Source organism: Peromyscus maniculatus, chromosome 4, assembly GCF_049852395.1.
Source record: "Peromyscus maniculatus bairdii isolate BWxNUB_F1_BW_parent chromosome 4, HU_Pman_BW_mat_3.1, whole genome shotgun sequence".
Classification (NCBI taxonomy): Eukaryota; Metazoa; Chordata; class Mammalia; order Rodentia; family Cricetidae; genus Peromyscus; species Peromyscus maniculatus.
The window spans coordinates 131681038-131705374 of NC_134855.1; the positions used below are offsets into that span (position 1 = coordinate 131681038).

Genomic DNA, 24337 nt, shown 5'->3' on the forward strand with positions numbered 1-24337 from the left:
CCCTCTCTCTTTCATTCACATTACATTTCTCAGTCCCCTGCTGTTTTAAATTCCTGTTAGCCTGAGAAAGTTTTCATCACAGAAGCGGAAAGCTTTCCCTGGATGCTTAGGGCTGTTTTCAGAAATGCATCTGGACGCTGTTTGGCAGATGAGTTGAGATCATTGTTTCATTTTTCCTGAAAATGCATTTTCAAAGGCAGCACAGTCTCAAACTAGAAAATACAGTTATTGCCCCATTCCTGTTTTGTAAAGTCTTAATACCTTTAAAAATGAGTTAAAAAGGTGACCTGCCCTTGTTTTTTCTTCTTGAAATAATGTTAAAAAGAGGGAAGAGAAATTCATCTGATCTTGAGAGGACCTACTTAATGGCTGCTCTGGGAGCAGAACTTGATGATCACGTTTATACTCAAATGCTTTCCCTGGAAGTTAATGGCATGATTCCATCCAGGAAACATCCCCAGTTTTGGGAAGAATTTGGCACTGTCTGCACTCGTCATCTCTGAGAAGACACGTGCAGGGACATGTGTAGGGTGCTGTCAGCTGAGAAGTTAGTAGGTAAGAAGTGAAGTGGAGACTCTCCATTGTCCTGGCTGAGCCATATAAAGCCTCAGTGTGACTAATTCGTGTTAAGGCAATGGTGCAATGAGTTTGAATATGCTGCTTGGCAAGGTCTATGGTACATAGAGGAATGGAGTACTGTAGGTAGATTGGGGTTCAGGATTTGTTCCTTAGGCTAAATTGATTGCTTTCCAATCTCTTGGGAGCTTGTTGGTGTAGAACATTTGGAAATTCATCCCCGGAAGTTCTTTGAGTTGGGAGACTATGATTCTGCATTTTAACAAGCCCCTCAGGTGGCCTAGATATGGGCCTTGCCTAGAGGTAGCATCAAGTCTTAATGTTTCAGTGAGAACAGCAGATATGAGGGTTCTAATCCACCTTTTGTTTTTTTGCCTGCAAATCAGAGGCACTGTTGTTGGCTGGAGGGCCTCCCACGCTGCAGTTTGGGATCAGAGGAAGCTAACAGGCCAGTGCAGGAGCTGCAGGGTTGGAAACCTCTCCAGAGATGTTATTTCATGGCCGGAAGTTGTTTATAGATCAGAAAAAATTTAGAATGGGATTTTGTGCCCTGAGAATTCAGGACATGGCTTTGGGTATTTAGAAAAGTGGGTATTGAGTTCTCTTAGTGGCTCTTTCTCAGCGTGGTGGTGAGGTCAAGCTCCTTTGTCTTTAGGCAGGTTTTTATCCTCTTCTCCCCACTAAACACATTTCATGTTTCATGTAAAGGAGGAATTAGTGACTCCCAGTTCACTGGTTTTGAAAAACCATCAATGATTCCAGGATTGTTCTCTAGGATGTAAGGTGAGAACAGACAAAGCAGTTTTCTTTTGCTGTAAGCATGGGACTCCTCGGGGAAGCTTTTCTTTAAAGGTTATGCCGTGAGCATTAGTGTGAAGAGCTCGTTGGGTGATTTTCCCATAACCCAATGGTTTGCTTAGTTCACAAATCAGGCCATGGGCTCTAAGCCTGACCAGCCTGGCCAGATTAGTTTGCTAGTGTGTGAGTGACCCAAATCTTACTGTAGTCAGCAGGGAGAGTGAAAGGAATTGCTTTCAACCAAGCTAAATGTTAGCTTGTGATCAGTCCATGAATCACTGGTTATTTTCTGTCCTATCACTTGCTGTGAGTGATGTCATACTTCTGAATTCTCATAATTTATCCCTCCACCCAGCTCCCAAATAAATACACACGGAGGCTTATTTTTTTCTTATAAATGCCTGGCCTTAGCTTGACTTTTCTAGTGAGCTTTCCTTAAATTATCCCGTCTACCCTTTGCCTCTGGGCTTTTACTTTCTCTTACTTCTGTATATCTTACTTTCACTCTTATTCCATGGATGGCTGGATGGCTGGATGGCTGGGTGGCTGGCCTTTTGTGTCCTCTCCTTGTTCTTCCTTTCTCTGTTTTTCTCCTATTTATTCTCTGGCTGCCAGCCCCACCTGTCCTTTCTCCTGCCTAGCTATTGGGTGTTTGGCTCTTTATTAGACTAATCAGGTGTTTTAGATAGGCAAAGTAACCCAGCCTCACAGTGTTAAACAAAGGCAACATAAAAGAATGCAACACATCTTTGCATCATTAAACAAATGTTTCACAGCATAAACAGGTGTAATACATCTTAATACTCCACAACATTTATAAAATTTCAAAACTGAACAAGGTGATATTTATGTGCCTTTATTATGTTTACTACCTCTTTTCATAGTGTATGAATCATGGTATAAATAGGTGTGCAAAACTTTCTCAAAGACAAGGAGGGGTTCTGTGCTTTCACTGAACTGACCATAGCTAGAACCCCTGACCTATATGGCTTTAGCAGGTTGCTGCCTAGTTGCAGTTTGTGAATGTCAGTCTTTTCCCTCCTTGTAGTTTAGGGGCTTTCTGTTGATCTGTTGTCTGATAGCTTCATTAATTTGGTCGTCTAGGTGAGTGGGTCTAGCCTTAGAATCAGTCCTATTTCTAGTCTCCTTAATTCAGAGCCTTGAGTATTTTTGTTGTTTTGAGGCAGGGTCTTATGTATTCCAGACTGGCCTTGAATCCACTGTGTAGCCTAGGGTGACTTTGAACTTTGGATCCTCCACCTCCTGAATGCTGGGATTATGGGCATGCACTGCCATGCCCAGTATATGCAGCATCAAATCCAGGGGCTTCCTGCATGCTAGGCAAACATTCCACCAGCTAGACTACATAGTTTCAGGAGTGCTGTTTCACTTTGAAATTTTAAACTACTTTTGAGGATGGTAACCTATGTGTTCCTTTTACAGGCAGGCAGAAATCCATAGTCTCTGTCACTTTACACCTTAATAATTTTATTTTATTTTTGATAGGGTTTCACTATGTGGCTGGCCAGGAACTTGGTATGTAGACTGGGCTGGCCTTGAGCTCACAGAGATCCACTTGCCTCTGCCTTCCAAGTGCTGGGATTACAGGTGTGCACCACCATGCCTGGCTTGCATATTAAAAAATTTGGCAAGTTACATAGAGCTGAAAGGTCGAGTTTTGACATTTTAGAGTCCACAGTGAGGGGAGAGCATTGGTGTTGCCTGATGTCAGCGAGAGAGTGCCTGCTCTGAGGGTCTGTGTCTGCTGTGGTTCATGGCTGCCTGAGTGCTCTACTGCATCTCTTTCAGTGATCAGCATGTCCTTGAATCGATTGTAGTTTAATTCATCTCAAGTAGGCCTTGAACTTTGCCTGAATCATTGTGCTGAGATTTATCTAGATTTTCTTCTAAATGCCTTCCTACACTTTTTTTTTCCCCCCGAGACAGGGTTTCTCTGTGTAGTTTTGGTGCCTGGATCTCACCCTGTAGACCAGGCTGGCCTCGAACTCACAGAGATCATCGGCCTGGCTCTGCCTTCTGAGTGCTGGGATTAAAGGCGCACCACCACCACCCGGCCTGCCTTCCTACATTTTAAAAAATTTGAATTATTGATTATATTTTGATTCTTGAACTTTTCCTTAAAGAAATGAATTCAGTGGAGCCCATGTCTCCCCCCACCCTATTTTTTTTCCAAAGAAGGAAAATTATCTCCCAGCGTATTTTAACTATATAAATACTGATAGTTTAGTCATTGAAAATATGATCTATAAAAAACAACAAAAAACACTATTAAATTAGTAAATGTATTATTGGAAAAATGTAGAAACCGTCATAAGAATCAACATTCTGTAGGGACAAAACCGAAAACTAACGGGGAACATCAGCCTTGTGTTTTTTACTATGAAAATCTCTAGTTTCAGCCAGTGAGATGGCTCAGCAGGTAGTTGTGTGTTGTACAAACCTGACAACCTGAGCTCAAGCTTGGGAACCCACAGTGGAGGGGAAGAACCAACTACTGAAAGTTATCTTCTGTCTTCTACCGGCACCCCCAACCCCCCCCCCCAACGTAGGCCACACAGTTTATGGGTCTTTTGCTTGCATATACCTCTGTGCACCATGTACATGTAGTATCCAAAAAGATGGACTAGAATAGGGCGTTGGGATTCCTGAGATTGGCATTATGAGCCACCATATGGGTGCTGGGAAAAACCCAGGTCCTCTGGAAGAGCAATCCGTGCTCTTAACCACTGATTTATCTCTCCTGCACTCCCTCCCCATTCTAATAAATTAAAAGTTTGTAGTTTCTTCATATCTAACTAAACTATTTGAAAGGGTTTTTTGTGCCCTTTTTAAAAATTTTTTTATTTTACAATACCATTCAGTTCTACATATTAGCCACGGGTTCCCCTGTTCTCCCCCCTCCCCCCCTTTCCCTTATCCCCAGCCCACCCCCCATTCCCACCTCCTCCAGGGCAAATCCTCCCCCAAGGACTGCGATCAACTTGGTAGACTCAGTCCAGGCAGGTCCAGTCCCTTCCTCCCAGACTGAGTCAAGTGTCCCTGCATAAGCTCCAGGTTTCAAACAGCCAACTCATGCAATGAGTTTTTGTGCCCTTTTTTCAAAGCTTATTCATTCATGTAGTTTCTTCATATCTAACTAAACTATTTGAAAGGATTTTTGTGCCCTTTTTTTCCAAAGTGTATTCATCCACTTGACCTTTTCCTATCCACCAGTGTGACCTTTGTCCCGTTAGGGTGAGATAGATGAGATGACTTTTGGTGTGTTGATGTTCTCTGTTTTGGCCCAGGGAGGAAGTTTTGACTGGTGGTGGTGTCTTGAAAGTGTGATAATGTCTGCTTCCTTACAGTCAGATTTAAAGATCTAGAATCCACGGCCCTACCAGAAGTCTCACTTAAGAGACCTTGCACCAGCTGGCTCTGGCATTTATGCCATGATGAAGATAGATGAAGGTACCAAGTCCAGGTTGCCCACCTTCTTGTATGTAATTCTCTTGTTGCCTTCCTCTTCTTAAATAATTGGTGCTGATGCAGAAGTGGGGGTCAGAGGCTTGTTCTCTGAACTGGGGGAACCAGTTGGACATTTTGGTTGGTGAACCTGCTTTACCATAGGACTCCCTGGCATTTCCTGTGGTTCCCTTGAGAAGGAGGCTCTCTGGGCCAGGGCCAGTGCTTGTCCTATGGATTGCTTTATATTCACATTGTTGTCCTGGCTCTTGGTGCTGTTACTGCCCTCCGCGAGTCAATTTTATCAATAAAAGTCTCAAACTGGGTGAAAAAGGCTGTGTGTTTTTGGTTTATGGATTAGATTCTAACGTTCCCTTTATTTTCTTTGTGTGGAATTTCCTCAGTTCCCTGCTTATAATGGCCAGCTGACTACAGTCAGGTAGACTCGGATCTCTGCCAAGAGGTTGCAAAGGATGTGAGTGTTGAAAACTGATAGTTATCTGCCAGCCATCAAGTCTACCTTGGAGATCAAATTGGATCAGGGCGAATGTCCTCTGAAAATTGGACACCTTGACCTTAAGAGTAATTTGCTTGACTCCAGAACCAGAAGCATCTTTTCATTTCTGGGACAAATATCTTTAGCCTTGAGTCATCTGCCCTATAACTGCATGCCAACCAACTACAATGTATCATGTTGGTTACTCCCTTCCTGTGCTATCATGCTCCCTGCTTCTCCATCTGTACCCTCCTTTCTCTCCCCTCTACAGTCTTTTATCAACAGAACTCCTGGGTGTGTTAAAAGCAGTGGGTATGACTTGGGATCTTACTTGCTCTCAGATTCTAAATATAAATTGCATTGCCTGTTTCCTCCTTCCCTCTGGACTTCAAGTTCCTCTCGGTTCCACCTTCATTTTTCCTGTGTCCCTTTCTCTTTGGTTCTGCAGATGAAATGCAAAGCAGCATGCATGCTAGGCAAGTGCTTTCCACTGAGCTGTACCTCCAGCCTTTGGCCATTTCTTTTGAGTGGTCTCTGTTGCCACCATTGAACAATACATTTAATCTCACTTGATGCCGTGCCTCGTTCATGACCACACGTTTATGCTCTGTCTTCTAATTAAAGACATAGGTCTCTTTTTCTAACAAAATAAAATGTAATAAAACAAAAACCATCATATCAAAGTTGGATAAGATGAATCAACAGAAAAATAAAAGAGCCCCAAGAGCAGGGACAAGAACCAGAGATCTACTTGTTCACACATCCCGTAAAAGTGTCAGTCCTATAAAAGTACTGAACCGAGAGCTACAGTAAAGATGCAGGGGACCTGGTGCAGACCGGTGTAGGCACCGTGCTTGCTGCTCAGTCTCTGAGTTTCTAAGGGCTTTGCTCAGTTGTTTTAGAGGACCTTGTTCTGGTGTCCTCCATCCCGCCTGTCTTTCCTACTCCTGTCTCTTCTTCTGCGGGGTTCCCTGAGCTCTGAGGGAAGGGATTTGACGGACACATCTCATTTCGAGCTGTGTGTTCCAAGGTCTCTGTAATGGCTGGCTTTGGGTCTTGGTATTCATGTCCATCTGCTGCAGGAGGAAGCCTCTCTGATGATGACTGAATAAGGGTTGATTTATGAGTATAGCAGAATATGTTTAGGAGTCATTCCATACTGCCCCTCAAATGCTCTTCAATTCTAGATGTCTCTCCCTTCATTCCCTCCGTCATTCCCATCTCCCCTCCACCTTCCCACCTGATCGTTTCATTCTCACCCCTCCCCTTCCAACCCACCCATAAAATCTATTTCCTCCTCCCAGGGAGATCACGTGTCCCCCTAGTCCCCTTCTCATGCCTATCCTCTCTGGGTCTGTGGATTATAGCTTGGTTATAAGTTATTTAATGGCTAATATCTAGATATAATTGAATACATGCCATATTTATCTTTCTGGGTCTAGGTTACCTCACTCAGGATGTTTTTTTTTCTAGTTCCATTCATTTGCCTGTAATTTCATGATGTCATTTCTTTTAACAGCTGAGTAATACTCCATTGTGTAAATGTACCATATTTTCTTTGTTCATTCTTCTGTTGAGAGTTATATAGGTCATTTCCAATTTCTTGCTATTATGAATAGGGAAGCAATGAATATGGTTGAGCAGGTTTTCTTGTGGCTGGATGAAGTATCCTTTGGGTATATGTCCAAGAGTAACATAGCTGGATTTTGAGGTAGATCAATTCCCATCTTTCTGAGGATCTGTCATACTGATTTTCATAGTGGCGGTATAAGTTTGCACTCCCACTAGCAATGGAGGAGTGTTTCCCTTGCTCCACACCCTTGCTAGCATGAGCTGTCACTTAGACATATGTCTCTTATAAAATTTAGTTTTGAGGGGTTGGGGAATGGCTTAGATGCTAAATGTTGCCTTGCATGCAACATGCAGATTCTAAGTTTGATCCTTAGACCCCACATTAAAAAAAAAAAAAGCCAAGCATGATGACAATACTTATAATCTCAGTGCTGGGGAAGTGGAGACAGGTTCCTGGGCTTGCTGCCTACTTGGTGATGTCTAGTTCAGTGAGAAACCCTGTCTCATTGGGGATGGCATCTGAGGAATGACACCCAAAGTTGTCCTCTGGCCTTCACAGGCATGCATGCACACCTGGTGGAACCTCACACCAGTGCATACTAAGTACATATCCACATACCAATACATACTCACACTAGCTGGAAGAATAGTATGGAGAACTCCCTTTTGCCCAGATTGTGACCATCACCCTGATCTGCTTTGCTTGTATTTGTTGAGCCATTTGAGAACAAGCTAAGGATCTCATGTCTCTTTACCTTGAAAGTATTTAAGTATGCGTGTTTCCTAAGCAATACATATTCGTAAAAGACTAGAAACAAGCTGGGTGGTGGTGGCACATGCCTTTAATCCCAGCACTTGGGAGGCAGAGGCAGGCGGATCTCTGTGAGTTCGAGGCCAGCCTGGTCTACAGAGCGAGTTCCAGGACAGGCTCCAAAGCTACACAGAGAAACACTCTTGGGAAAAAAAAAAAGACTAGAAAACAAATTCAGTCAATAGTTATATAGAACCCTTATTCCGATTTCACCTACTCTTGGGCCCTAGAGTGTTTTACTTTTCCAGTCTTGGATCCAGTGTAAAATCTTACATTGCTTCTAGTTGTCGGGTTCCTTGAACCATCTTCAGACTACAATAGTTTCTTAGCTGCTTTGTTTTACATGGCAGACCTTCTCTCTCTCTCTCTCTCTCTCTCTCTCTCTCTCTCTCTCTCTCTCTCTCTCTCTCTGTGTGCATGCAAGGACATGTGTGCTTATATGTGTGTACGAATGTGCATGCATACACACAGGTACTTGTACACGTATGAGTGTGGATGTGTACACCTGTGGAGGCCAAAGGTCAATGTTGGTTGTCTTTTATCTCTCTTCACCTCAGGTTTTGAGACAGGGTCTCAATGAACCCGGAGCTCTCTACAGTTATACTGGCTGGCTAGCCAGCCCCCAGGACCCCCTTGTCTCTGCTGACCCCTGGCTCTGGGGTTATCTTCGTGTGCTTCAGTGCCAGTCTTTTGCATGGGGATCTTTTACATGGGCTGAGCTCAAGTCCTCAATCTTGAACAGCAAGACTTGACCACTGGGCCATTTCCCTTCTGCTTTTTGCTTTTTGTAGGTTTTCTCCATAGCTCAGGCTGTCCTAGAGCTGGCTGTGTTGCTCATGCTGGCTTTAAAATCCCGAATCCTTGGGCTTCAGCCTCTCAAGTGCTGGACTACGGGCATGTACACTGACATTGGAGTACACAGACATTGTTAAGTGAGTACAACCCGGTTAGAATGTGTCTTGCAATCCAGGCTTGCCGTTTTTTCTCACGTTTTGGTTTAGATTATACATGGCCCTATCATCACATCGAGAGATGCACCAAGAGATGCCATTTACCTTCATCTTTACTGGTGCTGTTTTCTTTTTTGAAACATGGTCTCATGTAGCTCAGGCAGGCCTTTAGCTGACGATGACCTTGAGCTTATTATCCTGCTACCTCTTTACCTCTTGAATGCTGAGATTACAGACCTCACACACTTAGTCACTGTTCTGTTGCTGTGAAGAGACCACCACGACCAAGGCAACTTATAAGAGAAAGCATTTAATTGGGGGCTTGCCTACAGTTTTAGAGGGTTGGTCCATTTCCCTTGTGGCAGGAAGCCTGGTGCTGGAGCAGTAGCTGAGAGTCCACATCTTATCCACAAGTTGCAGAAGGCCGGGATGGGGAGGGGAAGGGAGGAGGGGGAAGGAGAGAGAGGAGACAGGGAGAGAGAGAGAGAGACATAGAGATAGAGAGACAGAGAGAGAGAGATAGAGAGATAGAGAGACTGGGGCTTGGTGTGGTAGTGTTGAAACCTCAAAGCCCACCCCCTGGGTGACACGCCTCTTCTAACAAGGCCACACCTCCTAATCCTTCCTAAATAGTCTACCAACTAGGAACCAAACTTTGAAATATATGAGCCTATGGGGGCCATTCTCACTCAAACCACCAAGTCTGGGGACTGAACCTGTTGGTTTCATATGTGCTAAGTAGGTACCAAATTTCATTTCCATTCCCTAGAGATTAGCTAAGACTTTAGGATGACACAAAGCTTATCATTTGTGAGCATACACATGCTTGCCAGCCTCATGCAAGTGTGATGATCCATGTGCTTTTGAGTGCAGACCTTTTGTAGAACTTTTGTTTCTTGGTAGGAGTCTCCAATCCCTGTTAGCCGTTGACTCCTGGGAATCCAAATTGACACCTTAGCTTGTGAGTATGCCCCGTCCCTAAAAGGGGTCCAAACTTTGTCTCCATTCTGACAAGGTCCTCTTGTCTGGGGAGAAAACCTTCTATTCCCCACCCTCATACTCACGATTTGTATAATATTCTGTTAAATTTAGGCAGAAAGGGGCTGCCCTGGGACCAGATCTTTAGGGAATCCTACTTTGTCCTTTGTCTGTGTCCTGCTTGACAAGTGAGAAGAATTCCAGAAGCTAAGGAGCCATGGCCACCCAGAGCCAACTCCCTATTCTAGGATCAGGAGTTCAAGTCATATATGGCCACCTTTGGCCATATAAGGAGTTCAAAGTCACCTGGGTTACATGAGACCTTGACTTAGAAAATTAAAACCCAAGTAAACAAAAAACCTAGATCTAACGGTCCACTTCTGTTACTGGTGGGGCTCCTAGAAGGCACCTGCATTTGCTTCCAGACAGTGTTAGGTAGAAACAGGACAGTCCTTATCCTTGAGCTCTGACTCTGGTGGACACCAGTGTGCACACTGCAGTGGCGTTCTGTGGCTTCACAGAGAAGTAGATATTGAAGCCCAGCCAGCTCTTGGCCTTGGGTGAATCTGGCAACCTGCTGATGGGAGTGATGGAGCCCAGCAAAGTGCTAGCACTGAAGAGATCTCTGGCCAGCCAAAGGGGATCAAAAATAAGGGCCCTGCCAAGACCTGGAAAACTACCTCAGCTCCAGGGAGAAGACCAAGGGACAAATGCCCAAACTGAAAGAGTTAGGAGTAACCACTAGAGTCCTGGGCTAAGGAGCAGAGAGATCCGCCTAGGGCTGCCTGACCCTGGCCCCGCCTCCCATAGCCCCGCCCCTCCCACCTATTCCCACCCACCAGCGGCAGTGCTCAGCTGCGTGCCAGCCGCGTGGGGAGGAAACAGTTTTCCTCCAACTTCAATCCCAGCGCCCTTCTTAGCCACGCGCACATTTGCCCGCCTTCCCAGACAAGGTTAACGTCCCGTCTCACATAGCCTCAACCTGTGCCTCCTGAGCCCCTCCCTTGGGAGACATTGTCTCTGGACTCTTGATCTGGGAGCCCCCTTCGCTCCTGCTCTGCTTTCCCCTTCTCGCAGAGCAGCTTGGGAGTGCGCCCCGTCCCTAAAAGAGGTCTAATAAACCTCATCTCCATTCTGACAAAGTCCTTTTGTCTGAATTAGCAGCAGCAGGCATGGCTAGTGCAGATAATGCTTAGACCCCAAACTGTCACCAGCTGGAGCTTTCGGGCACTTCCGCCCCATCTTACCTAGTGCCTTAAACTAAATTGGGCGAATCCCGGAGGGGGTGGTTACAGGAAGTAGGACAGGGATTGGGGCTCCTCCGTCTTGCCTTCACTAGGGATCTGGAACCCAGTGCAGTGACAGATCCAGACAGACATTACCCACCACCGTATTTCCCACGACAGCTACCCAAGGCATGCTGGGACACTCTCCTATCTCTGCTGCGCTGTTTCCCTCCATCCAGTGGGAGCTAGCCTGGCCCCTTCTCCTTCACCTCCCCAAATTCGTGACGTTCCCCCGCTCTCCTTTGCTCACAAACTGCTTCTGGACACTTGTGTTGTTTTTCCTTCAGTGTCCATGCTTAGACGCCAGCCACTACTACTGTTGCCAGCATCAAATATTCATTCTCCACCATCAGGTTCTGTCAGTATTCGCCTCCCCAAGGTACTTTGTGGGGAAGGGGGGCGCCGTGCAGTGGGAGGGAGGGCCGATGTTGATGACCAAGGGTGTAGGGGCCACCTTCTCCCTTTTGTTCTGTTAGGAGGAGGTAGTTGTTTGTCCTAGCCTGAAAAAAATCATTTCCTCTCTCTCCCTCCCCGTGTGTGTGTGTGTGTGTGTGTGTGTGTGTGTGTGTGTGTGTGTGTGTGTGTGTCTTAGAGGAATGCATATTTAACATGAACCTCACCCCACTTCCTCATCTGCCACAAATAACTGCCATTAAACTTAAGGCATATTTTCCTAGGCTTTCTTTATTTTTTAAAAATTTATTTTTATTTTACGTCTATGAGTGTTTTATGCATCCATGCCTGTGCACCATGTGTGCGCAGTGTCCAAGGAGTCAGAGGATGGCATTAGATCCTTTGGAATTGTAGTTGCAGACAGTTGTGAGTTGCTATGTTGGATACTAGGAATTGAATTTGGGTCCTCTGCAGGAGCAGTCAGGGCTTTTACCTGCTGAGCCGTCTCTCCAGCCCTACTGGGCCTTTTTTTTTTTTTTTTTTTTTTTTTTTTTTTTTTTTTTAATGCATGCATCAACACACACATTCACACATTTAACAGAAATGTACTTATAAATAAATACACTGTTGCAGGTATTTTTTAACTGCCTTTTTCAGTGTTTTTTTCTCTCTCTCAGTACCATATCCTAGTTGTCTTTTGTGTTTTTCCTTTCCATCCCCTGAATGTATCTATGCTTTAAGCTGATCAGTCCCCCACTCTCCAGATATCTGAGTTTATTTCTAGCTGAGTGGTTCATACCCCCTCCCGCCCTGCTCCTTTGTCTGGAGAAGCTTCTGCCATTTTCCTTGGTTACCCTGGTTCTTGGCTTCTAGCCCTCCGCCTTGTCTCTTCTCTGCCCCCGGTCCTCCCTTGTGGGTTGTCAAGACATCACTGGAGAGAGAGGACCTTCTTGGCCAGTCTTCAGTTTCCTCCCCACTGCCTTCCCTCTTGTGCTGAGAACCTTCCCGCTGCCCTTCATCCCTGGAATTCAGTCTCTTGAGCCAGATACGCGTGAGCTTGCATTCTCTTGTTTTTCTCCTCACTATTTTCTTCCCAACTTTTCCCTCTCTCCCCGACGCCTCCTAGGAACCCTATGGTCCAGTCCCCTGGGTACAGCAGTCGGTCCCTTCTTTCCTAGCTGGCTATTCTGAGGATGCCCCGCCCCCACTCTCATCAGGGCTGGGGACCCTGCTGGTCTGGTGCCCGAATATCTTGTCCTAGCACTGACCTCTTATTGGAAACATGCCCTTGATGTGGACGAGTGGGCCATGTGCTCTCACCTGACCTCACTGGAGAAGGTCCTGGTCCCACTGGAAAGTTTTGGGGGTGTATGTAGTGGAAGGTCATGTCTTTGACTTCAGATGTGTGTCTCCCTCTGCATCTCCTTCTCCTCAGTTGAATTGTTCTTGGGACAAGCTGGCTAAGCCCCTTCAAATTCTACAGATCCTGTATTTAATCTAGGAGTAAAGTAACCTGAGAAACCTCATGGCTTCAGCGGATCAGCTCCTTTCCAACACATCAGGAAGGGTCTACCATAAACTTAGGTAAGGTCTGCTGTGTAAAGGGCATGCTCATGGAATACTTATTAGGGAGTATCTTGAACAAGGGGCAGCCATCATCTCCTTTGGCCTTTTCCACTTCCTGTACAACCAGGGCCAGGTCAGTTCTGCAGACTTGTTTTAAAGCAACTGTGATTATCCATTTTAGGTCAGCACTAAAGTCTTCTGATACGTTAGGAGAGAACCTTCAGCATCAAAAGGTAAGAAAGCAACAGAGTGAACATTTGGGAACCACACAAAGTGTCACTTGTCAGCATACAAGTCCACTGGCTTCCAAAATGTCACCAGCATACAAGTCCACTGGCTTCTGCACCAGGCTTGTAAACTTAGATACTTATAGGGACAAGTTATAACTTATGTGTGCCTAACAAGCAGGCTCCTCTTCCCTCCTTTCCTATCCTCCCCCCCCCCCGACCCCCCAGGACTTGGAGTAAGCTAGGCAAGTGTAACACTGACCTATATCCCCAGCTCTACGGTTTTGTTTTGTTTTATTTTGGAGATAGTGTCTCACTAAGTATCTCTGGTTGGCATGGAACTCACTCTGTAGACCAGGCTGGCCTCAAACTCATAGAGATCTGCCTGCCTCTGCCTTCAGAATGCTGGGATTAATTAAAGGTACACACAGCTATGCCTAGCTCTATTTTTTTTTAATTTTTATGTAGTTATTATTATTTGAGACAGGGTTTCATTATGAAGCCCAGGCTGGCCTCCTATGTGGCGGTCCTGCCCCAGCATTCCAGGTGCTGTCCGGGATTGCAGCTGTGTGCTTTCATAGTCCACACATGTAGCTTGGCTTCTTCTTTGCAAGCACAGCATGGGCCAAATGCCACACACATGAGGGTATCAATTCACAGTCTGTTCATGGCCTATACTTAATTTTTGTCTAGCAAAGTGGCAATAATGGTGGGGTGGATTGCATTAGTTATCATCAGGCCAGATATATATCACATTATCTGTTTAGTGCTGGGACCAGGAAATATAGAGAGAATTACGATTAAGTTAACTAAATACGCCTTCTTCTTCTTCTCCTTCTCCTGCTTCTGCTTCTGCTTCTCCTCCTCCTCCTCCTTCTTCTCCTTTCCTCCTCCTTCTCCTTCTCCTCCTCCTTCTCCTTCTTCTTCTTCCTTCTCCTTCTCTTTCTCCTCCTCCTCCTTCTCTTCCTTCTTCTCCTTCTCCTTCTCCTTCTCTTTCTCCCCCCCTCCTCCTCCTTCTTTTGGTTTTTCGAGACAGCATTTCTCTGTGTAGCTTTGGGTCTTTCCTGGAACTCACTCTGTAGACCAGGCTGGCCTCGAACTCACAGAGATCTGCTTGTCTCTGCCTCCTGAGTGCTGGGATTAAAGGTGTGTGCCACCACTGCCCGGTGCCCTCATCTTCTTAAATCTCCTTCTGAGATATGTGACAAGAACCATCATTTATTGTAAAGCTATTTTCCTGGGGCTTCATGTGGCTTCATGTGTCATTTAGGTCTTCAGGACTCTGTAGGCTGGGTGCTACAGATTTCTGTTTCTCAGGTGAAGACATCAGTGGCTCAGACAGATGATGAGAAATGCCCAAGATAAAATAGCTTGTAAGTGGGAGAGCCAGATGTAATTGTAACCCAGATCTCAGGACTCTGCAGCCATGTGCTTCTTTTCGTGCCTACTGTCTACATGTACAGATGGAGACACACCAGAGTGGTAGAGATGATCAGAGCTTGGAGAATGTTAGGGGTGGCAGTGGTGGCTCCCAACCGAATGTTAAGAAAAAGCTCCTCGGAGAAAATGCTCTCAGAGTGGGGTTAAGCTGTGGGGTACATGGGCAATGCTGTGCATTGCATACAAGCTGAGAAGTGGAATGCATGCTTTACTGGACTGGTGGGGTGCAGTTGGTGTGCCAGGGACATGGTGTGTGCTCTGAGAGGAGGAAGCTTGTTAAAGCTGCATTGGGAAGGGTTCTGAATACCCTGCTTTAGGAATGGCAAGTGGAGGCAGCAGCCATGGAGTAGGTCAGAGCTGGGTAAAGTCATGACCACATTTGCCTCCTAGGAAGATGCCTGGTATCAGTGTTGAGAGACGAACTGGAAAGGAAGGGCAGACCCTGGTCTTGGGGAGGAGGTCACTGTGCTTGTGCCTGCCATAAACCAGGGTTTGGGGAGGGACGGGGACTGGGAGACGGATATCAAGAAGAATGAACAAGAGGAGGAGTAAGAAGTCACAAGAGGAGAGGGAAGGGCACAGGCAGTACTGGCATCCCCAAGGGGCCTTGGTGGATGGAATGAGTGCCATCCATTTGGCTTGTGAAGGCAGGAGTCTTGTCTTTGTTCCCTGTGCCTGCGCTCAGTAAGCATGGGGAGGTGGGGAGGGAATTTGTGGACATTCGTAGGAGTCCAAGCATGTTTGCCCCTTTGGTGGGGCTGAAGTCCATTAGAGTTCTAAGCTGGGGGTGGGGGCGTGGCATACTCATGTATTCCCAGCACTTGGGGGGATGTCAAAGCCAGCTATGTGCTGAGACCCTGTCTCAATAAACAAAACAAACAAAAAGTTAAAACAAAAACAAACAAAAAAAAGGAGCCCGTGTCCTCTAACCTCGCTGACCCAAACATGGCATATGTAGGAGAACAATGTTTACTTCTTTATCATCACAAGAAAGACTCTAGACTTTTCTTTGCCTTCATAGGATTAAAATGTGTAAGAAAGAGTAAGGAGCTGGGCGTCGGTGGCGCATGCCTTTAATCCCAGTACTCAGGAGGTAGAGGCAGGTGGATCTCTGTGAGTTCGAAGGGTGAGATCCAGGACAGGCACCAAAACTACATGGAGAAACCCTGTCTCAAAAAAAAAAAAAGGGGAAGAGTAAGGAAGCCTTACTGCTTTCCTCAATGAGCAACACTCACAGAGATTCACCTTGTCACTAAGATGTGCCAACAAGCATTTGTCTCAGAGAACTGACTGTCTTAGTGCCTAGTTCTTGTGGTCATATTTGTCTCAGATACCTCTTCCAGATGGTTTCCCGGACAAGGAGACTTCTGAGTACGTGGCACTGACAAGCGCTCTGAGCCAGAACAGCGATCTCCATCAAAGGACTCAGCAGTTTACTGAGGTGCACCTGGCCAGGCTCCAGAAGTTGTTTGAGAAGGAGACAGATGAGACTGGAGGTACAGCCACACTGTGGGACGGTCTCTGTGACTCCTGCCCAGGACCTGGTATCTGGGGTGGGTGGAGGGCTCAGACCTGGTCAGCACTTTTATGTCTGGTGTCCGGTATAGATCTGGCTAAGTAGTGCAAGGCTATTGAAGGCTATTTGGGATCTAAGATGTTTATAAGATCCTGCTAGCCCAGATACCCAAGTCTATGCTGCTGTATTTTGGTGTTTCCCTCTAAGCATTTCAGTCTGTGGTTTGCTATCAATTGCTGTGTGATAGCAGCCCCACGGTCTTAGTGGCTTAATCCAACTTGTGCTCATGATCTCATAGTTTCCATGGGTCTGGAGCAAGGACAGGGCTGAGCTGCCTTCCTGCTCAGGACCCCAAAAAGCTGCAGTTCTGTAGTCAGCTGGGCTGTGGTGCGTTGTAGAATGTTATTTTAAGGTGTGTTACTTTTATTTATGTTGCATTTGTTTAACTCTGTGAAGCTGTGTTACTAAAATAACTCATGGTCTAATAAAGAACTGAACGGCCAGTAGCAAGTCAGGAGGAAGGATAGGCGGGGCTGGCAGACAGAGAGAATCTATAGAGGGAGAAATTTGAGAGGAAGGAAGAATTAGCCAGAGAAGGAGGAGGACATCAGGGGCCAGCCACCCAGCTACACAGCCAGCCTTGGAGTAAGAGTGAAAGTAAGATTACAGAAGTAAGAAAAGGAAAAAGCCCAGAGGCAAAAGGTAGATGGGATCATTTTAAGTTAAGAAAAGCTGGCAAGAAACAAGCCAAGCTAAGGCAGGGCATTTATAACTAATAATAAGACTCCAGGTATAACTTATTTGGGAGCTGGCTGGTGGGCACCCCAAAAAAGTAAAGAAAAAAATTAACTACAATGGTGTCTCATCTGGGGTTGGACTTGGGAAGGACTTACATCTAAGCTCATATCTGTTGTTCCAGAATTCAGATCCTTGCAGCTGTGGTATGGCCGCCTTTCATTTCTTTCTGACTGTTGCAAGGAGGTTACCTTTAGCTCCCAGAAACTACCCCACAGTGCCTGGCCATGTGAGATTCTCCAACATGGTAGCTGGCAAGGCCTGAGCCAAAGGTAGAGCAACACCCACAGGTGTCACAATCTAAAAGCAGGATTTAAGCCTCAGGAGGGTGTGAACACAAGGCCCACCCATCCTGGGGGCCTCTGTAACTATCTCTAATCTTACTCTTCAGATACTTATGTGAAGTAGAAAATATTCTGAGCTGAGGAAGCATTTCACACCTGACCGACCAAACACTAGCTTAGCCTCCCTTACCTAGATCCTAGATGTATTCAGAACACTTACTTAGCCTCAGATTGGGTAAAATCAGCTAACACAATGCACATTTTTTTTTTCCACGACAGGGTCTCTCTGTGTAGCTTTGTGCCTTTCTTGGAACTCACTCTGTAGACCAGGCTGGCCTCGAACTCACAGAGATCCTCCTGGCTCTACCTCCCGAGTGCTGGGATTAAAGGCGTGCACCACCACCGCCTGGCAATGCACATTTTTAAATAAAGTGTGAGATATCACATAAAAGCACGAAACAGCAATTAAATGGGTTTGCATTTACACCACTGTAAAGTGGAAAAGCCCTAAGCTGGGGATTGTGTGTGTTATTATAGACCCTTCTTTACATCATTTTAATATCTGAGGGACTTGGTATGGTGCCCTGGAGCCTCCTAGGCAAGCCTTACTAATGGAGCCAAGGGTTCTTCTGTGACTGGAGCCATCTCTCTGATTGGTTTATTTACATTCCGTGGGCTATAAAGGATGTGTTGGGGATACCCTGGGCATACCAGACCTTTCTCCTGGCAACTTGATTTCTGCCCTTTGGAATGATACTCCTGAAAGTCAAATAGGAGTAAAGGCATCTTCAGAGCTGACTACGGATACTAGTGCTGGGCCCACTTACTTTCCTGTTCATTTGAGTTTCACAGCCACATATGCTGTTTAGAGAGAGAGAGAGAGAGAGAGAGAGAGAGAGAGAGAGAGAGAGAGAGAGAGAGAGACATAGATAAATAGATAAATAGGTGGATGGATGGAGATAGATAGATAGATAGATAGATAGATCGAGCACTTGTGGAGGCTGGAAGTTGACATCAGAATATCTTCTTCTATTGCTTTTCACCTTATTTGAGCAATTAAATGGGTTTGCATTTACACCACTGTAAAGTGGAAAAGCATGTAGATTCCTGGGATTGAACTCATATACTCATACTTGCAAGTGCTTCACCCCCTGAACTGACTTCCCAGCCTGAGCTTTTTTATTTTTAAACATCTGGCCATGCTGTTAGTTTGGGGGAGGAAAATTCCCTCCACATTGATGGAAGGTCAGGGAATCAGGCTGGTCTTTCTCTTTAGACACCTTCAGCAAGACTCTTGAGAACATGGATGGCGTGCCATTTCCTAGGCACCTGGATGCCAGCCCTGGTGGCGGGATGAGCAAGGTCACGTCAGTACCTTCTGTTCACCATGTGTCCTCCAAGCCAGGGAGTTCTTGCAGTGTGGGAGGCCCATGGCTCTGAAGAGACCCCCCTTCTTTCTCCTGAGGATTTGCAAGTGCAGCGGCAGTTTTGCTTTACCTGTTTCCCCGCAGTGCCCGTAAACCGCCGTTATCAGCACCCTAGCCCAGACAGACCATGGGGCACTATTTGCAGCATGTAAGCACCTGGCCCCAGCTTTGCGTACTGGAGATGGGCATCTCTCCAAGCAAGCACACGCTGCTCAGGCTTTCGTTGGACGGTCAGCCTAATGACAGGGACAATGGCCGCAGCAGCACTGGGCTGTTGCTTATGAATAGAGCAGGGCGGTGTGAAGACCGTGAGCTCTGGGGTTCACCAGATGCTGAGGTTCCTGTCTGTCACTCCCAACTTACTGTCCCTCCTCGGTGTCCACAGAAACGCCCAGGCACTAGTGTTTGTGGAGTGCCCAGAACCAAGTGACAGAGGGCTCCTGGGTACTTCTAGAGGCCATGGCAGAATGGGAGACAGTGCATGTGTCAGAGAACTGAGAATGCCAGGCAGTGGGGATGGCAGCCTCCTCAGATGGTCCTTAGGAAGAAAGGCATCCTTGCAGAAAAGATGGCCTGTGAAAGGCCCTGGGGTGGGCATAGAGAGGTGCTTATGGCTGGAGCAGAGTCTGGAGGACGTGCTGGGAGATGATTCTTGTTGAGTGGAGCCGGATACTGCGCGGCCTTCGGGCCTTGACAAGGGTTCCAGTGTTTGAAGGGGTTTTAGAAGTGATTTTTGAAGGCAATAATTACATTAAAAAAATTAGGGCCGATTGACACCTCTGCAAACTTAAACCCACCTCAGGGAGAAAGTATTTTATGCTTGTCTAGCCTTCCTCCTTTCTTCACCATCTACCCCTCTAGGCAAAGTGTGTTGTTGTTATTATGTCTTTCTGAAACAAGATCTTGTGTAGCCCAGGCTGGCCTTGAACTTGCTGTGTAGCCCAGGCTACCCCACCCCATGCTGTAATTACAGGCATACACCACTATAGCTGACTAAAAGTTTTTGTTTTTATAAATTGCTTTTAAAAGATGTATTGAGCCGGGCGGTGGTGGCGCATGCCTTTAATCCTAGCACTCGGGAGGCAGAAGCAGGCGGATCTCTGTGAGTTCGAGGCCAGCCTGGTCTACAGAGTGAGTTCCAGGACAGGCACCAAAGCTATACAGAGAAACCCTGTCTCGAAACCCCGCCCCCCCCCCCCCCAAAAAAAAAGGATTGAATGTACTGTGGAACAGCTCAGGGTAAAGCACTTGCCGACGTGTGTGAGGCCCTAGATAGGGACCCACAGCACAGAACTGCTCTGTATCTCTCTCCCCATGCAGAGGTTGTTGCTTATCACCTGCACCAGAGGCTACTGCCTTTGGTCTGTGGAGAGTTGTTGCTATAGTCTGTATCCCTTGATCAGAAGTGGGACCTGGTTTTGGAGAACCTCAGTCCACCCTCCCGCCTGCTGTGTGGCAGGTGTTCACGAGGAATGACTGAGTGTGGGCCGGTGAGAAAATTGGGTGATTGCAGAAGCATTAGGAGTCAGTCAGTTCATGCTAAGGTGGATGTTGGGGCCTTGAGGGAAGGGTAAAAAGAGCCAAGCTCATGACTGATGTGAGGGGTCGGGGAGGGGATGCCTTCTAAGGCACCACACCTCTGGCTGGAGTTCTTCCATCTGCCTCCCTTGAAGGGGTCCAACTGACAATTACAGGCAGGTAGCAGAGAGAGTGTCTGGAGCAGGGCCTGCGGCCTGTGGCCTGCGGCCTGTGTGGGCCAAGCGACTTTTGACTAAGCACCGCTGTTTTTCGCCTTTGAAGCCGTGGACAAGAAAGCTTTCATCAGGATCATGAAGACGATGCTAGACATGTCGGAGGAGATGCTGGAGGTTCTGTTCTTGAAGGTGGACTCAGACTGCAATGGCTATGTCTCCTGGGTAAGGAGGGTGCCCTGCTGCCACAGGAAGCTAGGAAAGGCTAGAAGGTCCAGCCTGGACCCTTCAGTGGAGCAAGCAGAGGCTTGAAGACGGGAAGCAGCGAGTATCAGAAAGTCCAAATGGACTCGGGTACCAGTTGGGGCACTTGATAGGTGGGGGGAAGTTTGGTGCCTCTGAGGGGTCTCCCTTGAGACTTCTGTGAGGTGGGCTCATTGGCTCCCATATTGAGACCTTCTCATCGCACATTCACACCTGAGGTACAGCTAGCTTGCCCGTACTTCAGAGCCATCCCCTCCCAACGTAGGGGATCTTCATCAGTACCATGCTGGTATTATGGCCCTTTTTGTCACTCAGGGACAGGCAAGCCCAAGGCTGTTGAATCCAAAACTGTCAGGTCTTCATAGTGTAGTAATGACGCTGACTTTAAAGATGCCACGGTGGACAGCACACATGGCATTGAGCCTACAGAGATGTGCAGAGCCTTGCCGGAGATGATGATGAGGCACCGTGCTCAGCACTTGGTGCATTCCTCTGTTGAAATCTCACAGGATACAGAAGGGTAGATGTTAGGAAACTTGAGGCTCAGAGCCATTAGAAACTGGGTTTCAGTGTTCCAGAGCTGGCTACCAGCAGAGCCCATGTTCAGACCTGAGGAGTATACCTCAAAGGTCTGCGGGGTAACTGCCTGTGAACCCCTTCTCATGGTTTGGGGATAATGTTCCCAGCCTTCTCTGTCTATCTACATGATGATTCTTGCCACCTCTTCTTTTGTGTGGTGCTAAGGGTTGAACTCAGGGCTTTGTGCAGGCTAGGCAAGCATTCTACCCTGAGTTCATCCTCCCCTCCCCTCCCTCTATCCCTTCTTTCCTCCCTCCCTTTCTCATTGAGATGGGTTCTCTGTTGTCCATGTTGGTTTTGAACTCTTGGGCTCAGGTGATTCTTCTGTGTCAGCCTTCTGAGTAGCTGGGACTAAGAGGTGTCACCATCCCTGGTTCCTATTTCTTATTATAGCTTCATATGTTTGGACCTGGGCCATGTTTTATGAACCCAGAGTTGCAGATATTTGTAGGGTAGGTGTACCCATGCAGCTGTGGACCCTCCCTACTGTTCACTTGGTCATGGACTTGGACAAATTAGACATAGTACCTCAATTGGATTATCCTCTGTGTGAAGCAGAGGTGACCCAAAGCTTTCCATGGGCAGCCAGGTGGTGTGGCTGTGGCCGAGGGGTGCTCAGTGTCAGGCCCCATGCCCGCCACATTTGCGATTCAAGCTCAGGCCTTGTTGCTTGGCTACTTTGCTGGTGAATTCTCAAAGGACAGCAGCCTTCAGAGCCACTTTGTAGAGAGACGAGGGAAGACACTGTATGCCAGGCTTGGGTCCCTAAAGGCAAACGTTAAGACCACTGCCAACGCCTTCTTTCCCTTGCTTTGTCTTTCCGAGACAGCAAAAGTATGTGGATTATATGATGCGCGAGTTCCAGGGCAAGGAGGAGATGAGGAAGAGCCAGTACCGCCTGCGCTTCCACCTTCCCATGGCCGTCATCCCCCTGTAAGAGCCTCTTCCCTGCAGCTGGGGTATGAGGGAAAAGTTCTGGCACCAATCCTGCGGGGAGCCCCCTCCTCAGTCCATGAGTCAGTCACTCTGCTGGCCCAACCAAGGTGCTGGACGGCCTCTTCTCCTTCCAGCTTGTCCTTCACAGTCTATAGGTGGTCATGACGACAAAGGTAGGTGGCTTGTCCACTTTTCTTTTCTTTTCTTTTCTTTTCTTTTCTTTTCTTTTCTTTTCTTTTCTTTTCTTTTCTTTTCTTTTCTTTTCTTTTCCTTTTTTTTTTTTTTTTTTTTTGAGACAGGGTTTCTCTGTGTAGCTTTGCGCCTTTCCTGGATCTTGCTCTGTAGACCAGGGTGGCCTCAAACTCACAGAGATCCGCCAGGCTCTGCCTCCCAAGTGCTGGGATTAAAGGCGTGCGCCACCACCGCCCGGCAAGCTTGTCCCCTTTTCACAGACGAGGAAGCCAAGGCTCAGAGAGGCCAGCCTGATGGCCTGCCCAGGCTAACAGGCAGAAAGTGGTGGGGCTGTTCTACGTTCTGTTCCCCACTTTTCCTGCACACTGCGGTCTCTTGTTTCTCTGTATGGCTAGTGCTGAGCGAGTCTGGCAGTTTCGTCCTCAGAGGCACAGATGACTTACATATGTGCAGCTGGGATTCTCCTGTGAGGTGAGAGCAAGGCTGCAGAGGCCTTGCAAGGCCTTGCTTGACCCTCAGGAGAGGGTGGTGGTCAGAACGTAGTGGCCCTGGCTTGGCTCTGCCTGACCTGCTATGCACTCGGCTTGTGGCCCCTCCCACATGGCGTTCCCTGGAGGTTGTTGGCCTTGGAGGGATTCTGTAGCAGATGACCCACAAGAGAAGACCACACAGACTTATTTAATACACGTTTTACATTTTCATGGGAACCTTCCTAGGGAAGTGGAAGTGCCAGAAGCTCTAAGTACCAAGTGTTTGAGGAAGATTGGGAAGTTATGGGGAAATTGCTTATTTGATATTTGAGATGGTCCTCTTGTATCCCAGTCTGGCCTCCAACTTGACGTGTAGCTCGAACTTTTGATCCCCCTACCTCTGCTTCCCGAGGGCTTGGATTATAGGTGTGCATCTAGTTGTATGCAGTGCTGGGGAGCAAATCCAGGGCTTCATGCATACCAGCTGAGTACTCCTTCGCCTGATCTAAATCCCCAGGGCCTCAGGTCTGTGTAATAACCAGAGGAGACTTAGCCAGCCTGTCTATCCCCCTTCCTCTCTGCGTCCGTGGCTTTCCAGAAGTAAGGTTGTAGCTGTGAGTGGTGGTGCATACCTCTAATCCCAGGACTCAGGTGGTAGAGGCAGGAGGAGCCTAAGTTCAGGGTCCCCTTCAGTTACATGATGAGTTGGAGACCAGCCTAGTATACAGGACACCCTGTTTCAGGAGAAAAAAAAAATGATAAGATTGCTCCCATCTGGGATCTTATGAAGGAAACAAACTGCTTCTCCAATACCTTCAGCTGAAAATATTCAATAGTCCAAAGTGCCATGCTTTGGAATAGCGTGTCTCAAATTTCATCAACCTCTTCCTCTCCATGCTGTGGCCCTGTCTCTCCTATTGGTGTTCCTCCCTCTAGCACCCTAAGGACAAAGAGTAGTTTCTTGGCTTGCAGTGGTTCTCAACCTTCCTAATATTGTGACCCTTTAATACAATTCCTCATGTTGGGGTGCCCCCCAACCATAAAATTATTTATTTATTTATTTATTTATTTATTTAGGTTGTTTGAGACAGGGTTTCTCTGTGTAGCTTTGCGCTTTTCCTGGAACTCACTCTGTAGACCAGGCTGGCCTCAAACTCACAGAGATCCACCTGGCTCTGCCTCCGCTGAGTGCTGGGATTAAAGGCGTGTGCCGCCATTGCCCGCATAAAATTATTTTTTTCATAACTGTAATTTTGCCACTGTTATGAATCATAATGTAAATATCTGATATGCAGGATATCTGATATGTGACCCCTCTGAAAGGATCATTTGACCCCTAAAGGGGCCGCAACCCACAGGTTGGGAACCACTGGCTTGGTGCGTGGCCCCTCTGCCACCAGGGCTCTTGAGTTGGGCTGCCTTTGCACCCTTTTTCCTTTCCTGGAGCCACCCTGGGTTGGAGCACCAGCAGCCAGAGTTGTGTGGACAGGGTGCTAGCTCCTGTGGAGCACAGTTTGGTGAGCCCCATTTGTGATCTGGTGAGAGTAGGCCATAGGTGGGCCTGTCCTCAGAGAGCCACACCCAGGCAGGCTGTGGAAGAGCAAGATCTAGAGGTTGTCTTTGCC

General features: G+C 47.1%; 1 protein-coding gene across 9 annotated transcripts in view; it reads left to right on the forward strand.

Moving 5' to 3' along the window:
- Nucleotides 1-10496: 10496 nt before the first annotated feature.
- Nucleotides 10497-24337, forward strand: part of Efcab8 (EF-hand calcium binding domain 8) — a 75342-nt gene continuing 61501 nt past the window's right edge. The window contains exons 1-7 of one of the 9 annotated variants that reach the window (XM_076570903.1): nt 10497-10599; nt 11220-11311; nt 12827-12909; nt 13073-13124; nt 15889-16054; nt 20381-20496; nt 21944-22047. In XM_076570903.1, the coding sequence (XP_076427018.1) occupies nt 12851-12909; nt 13073-13124; nt 15889-16054; nt 20381-20496; nt 21944-22047 (497 nt within the window). In that variant the 5' untranslated portion in view covers nt 10497-10599; nt 11220-11311; nt 12827-12850. Of the gene's footprint in view, nt 11062-11219; nt 11312-12760; nt 12910-13072; nt 13125-15888; nt 16055-20380; nt 20497-21943; nt 22048-24337 lie in introns of all 9 variants that reach the window. The other 8 variants (XM_076570907.1, XM_076570910.1, XM_076570904.1 and 5 more) reach the window with 8 other exon arrangements.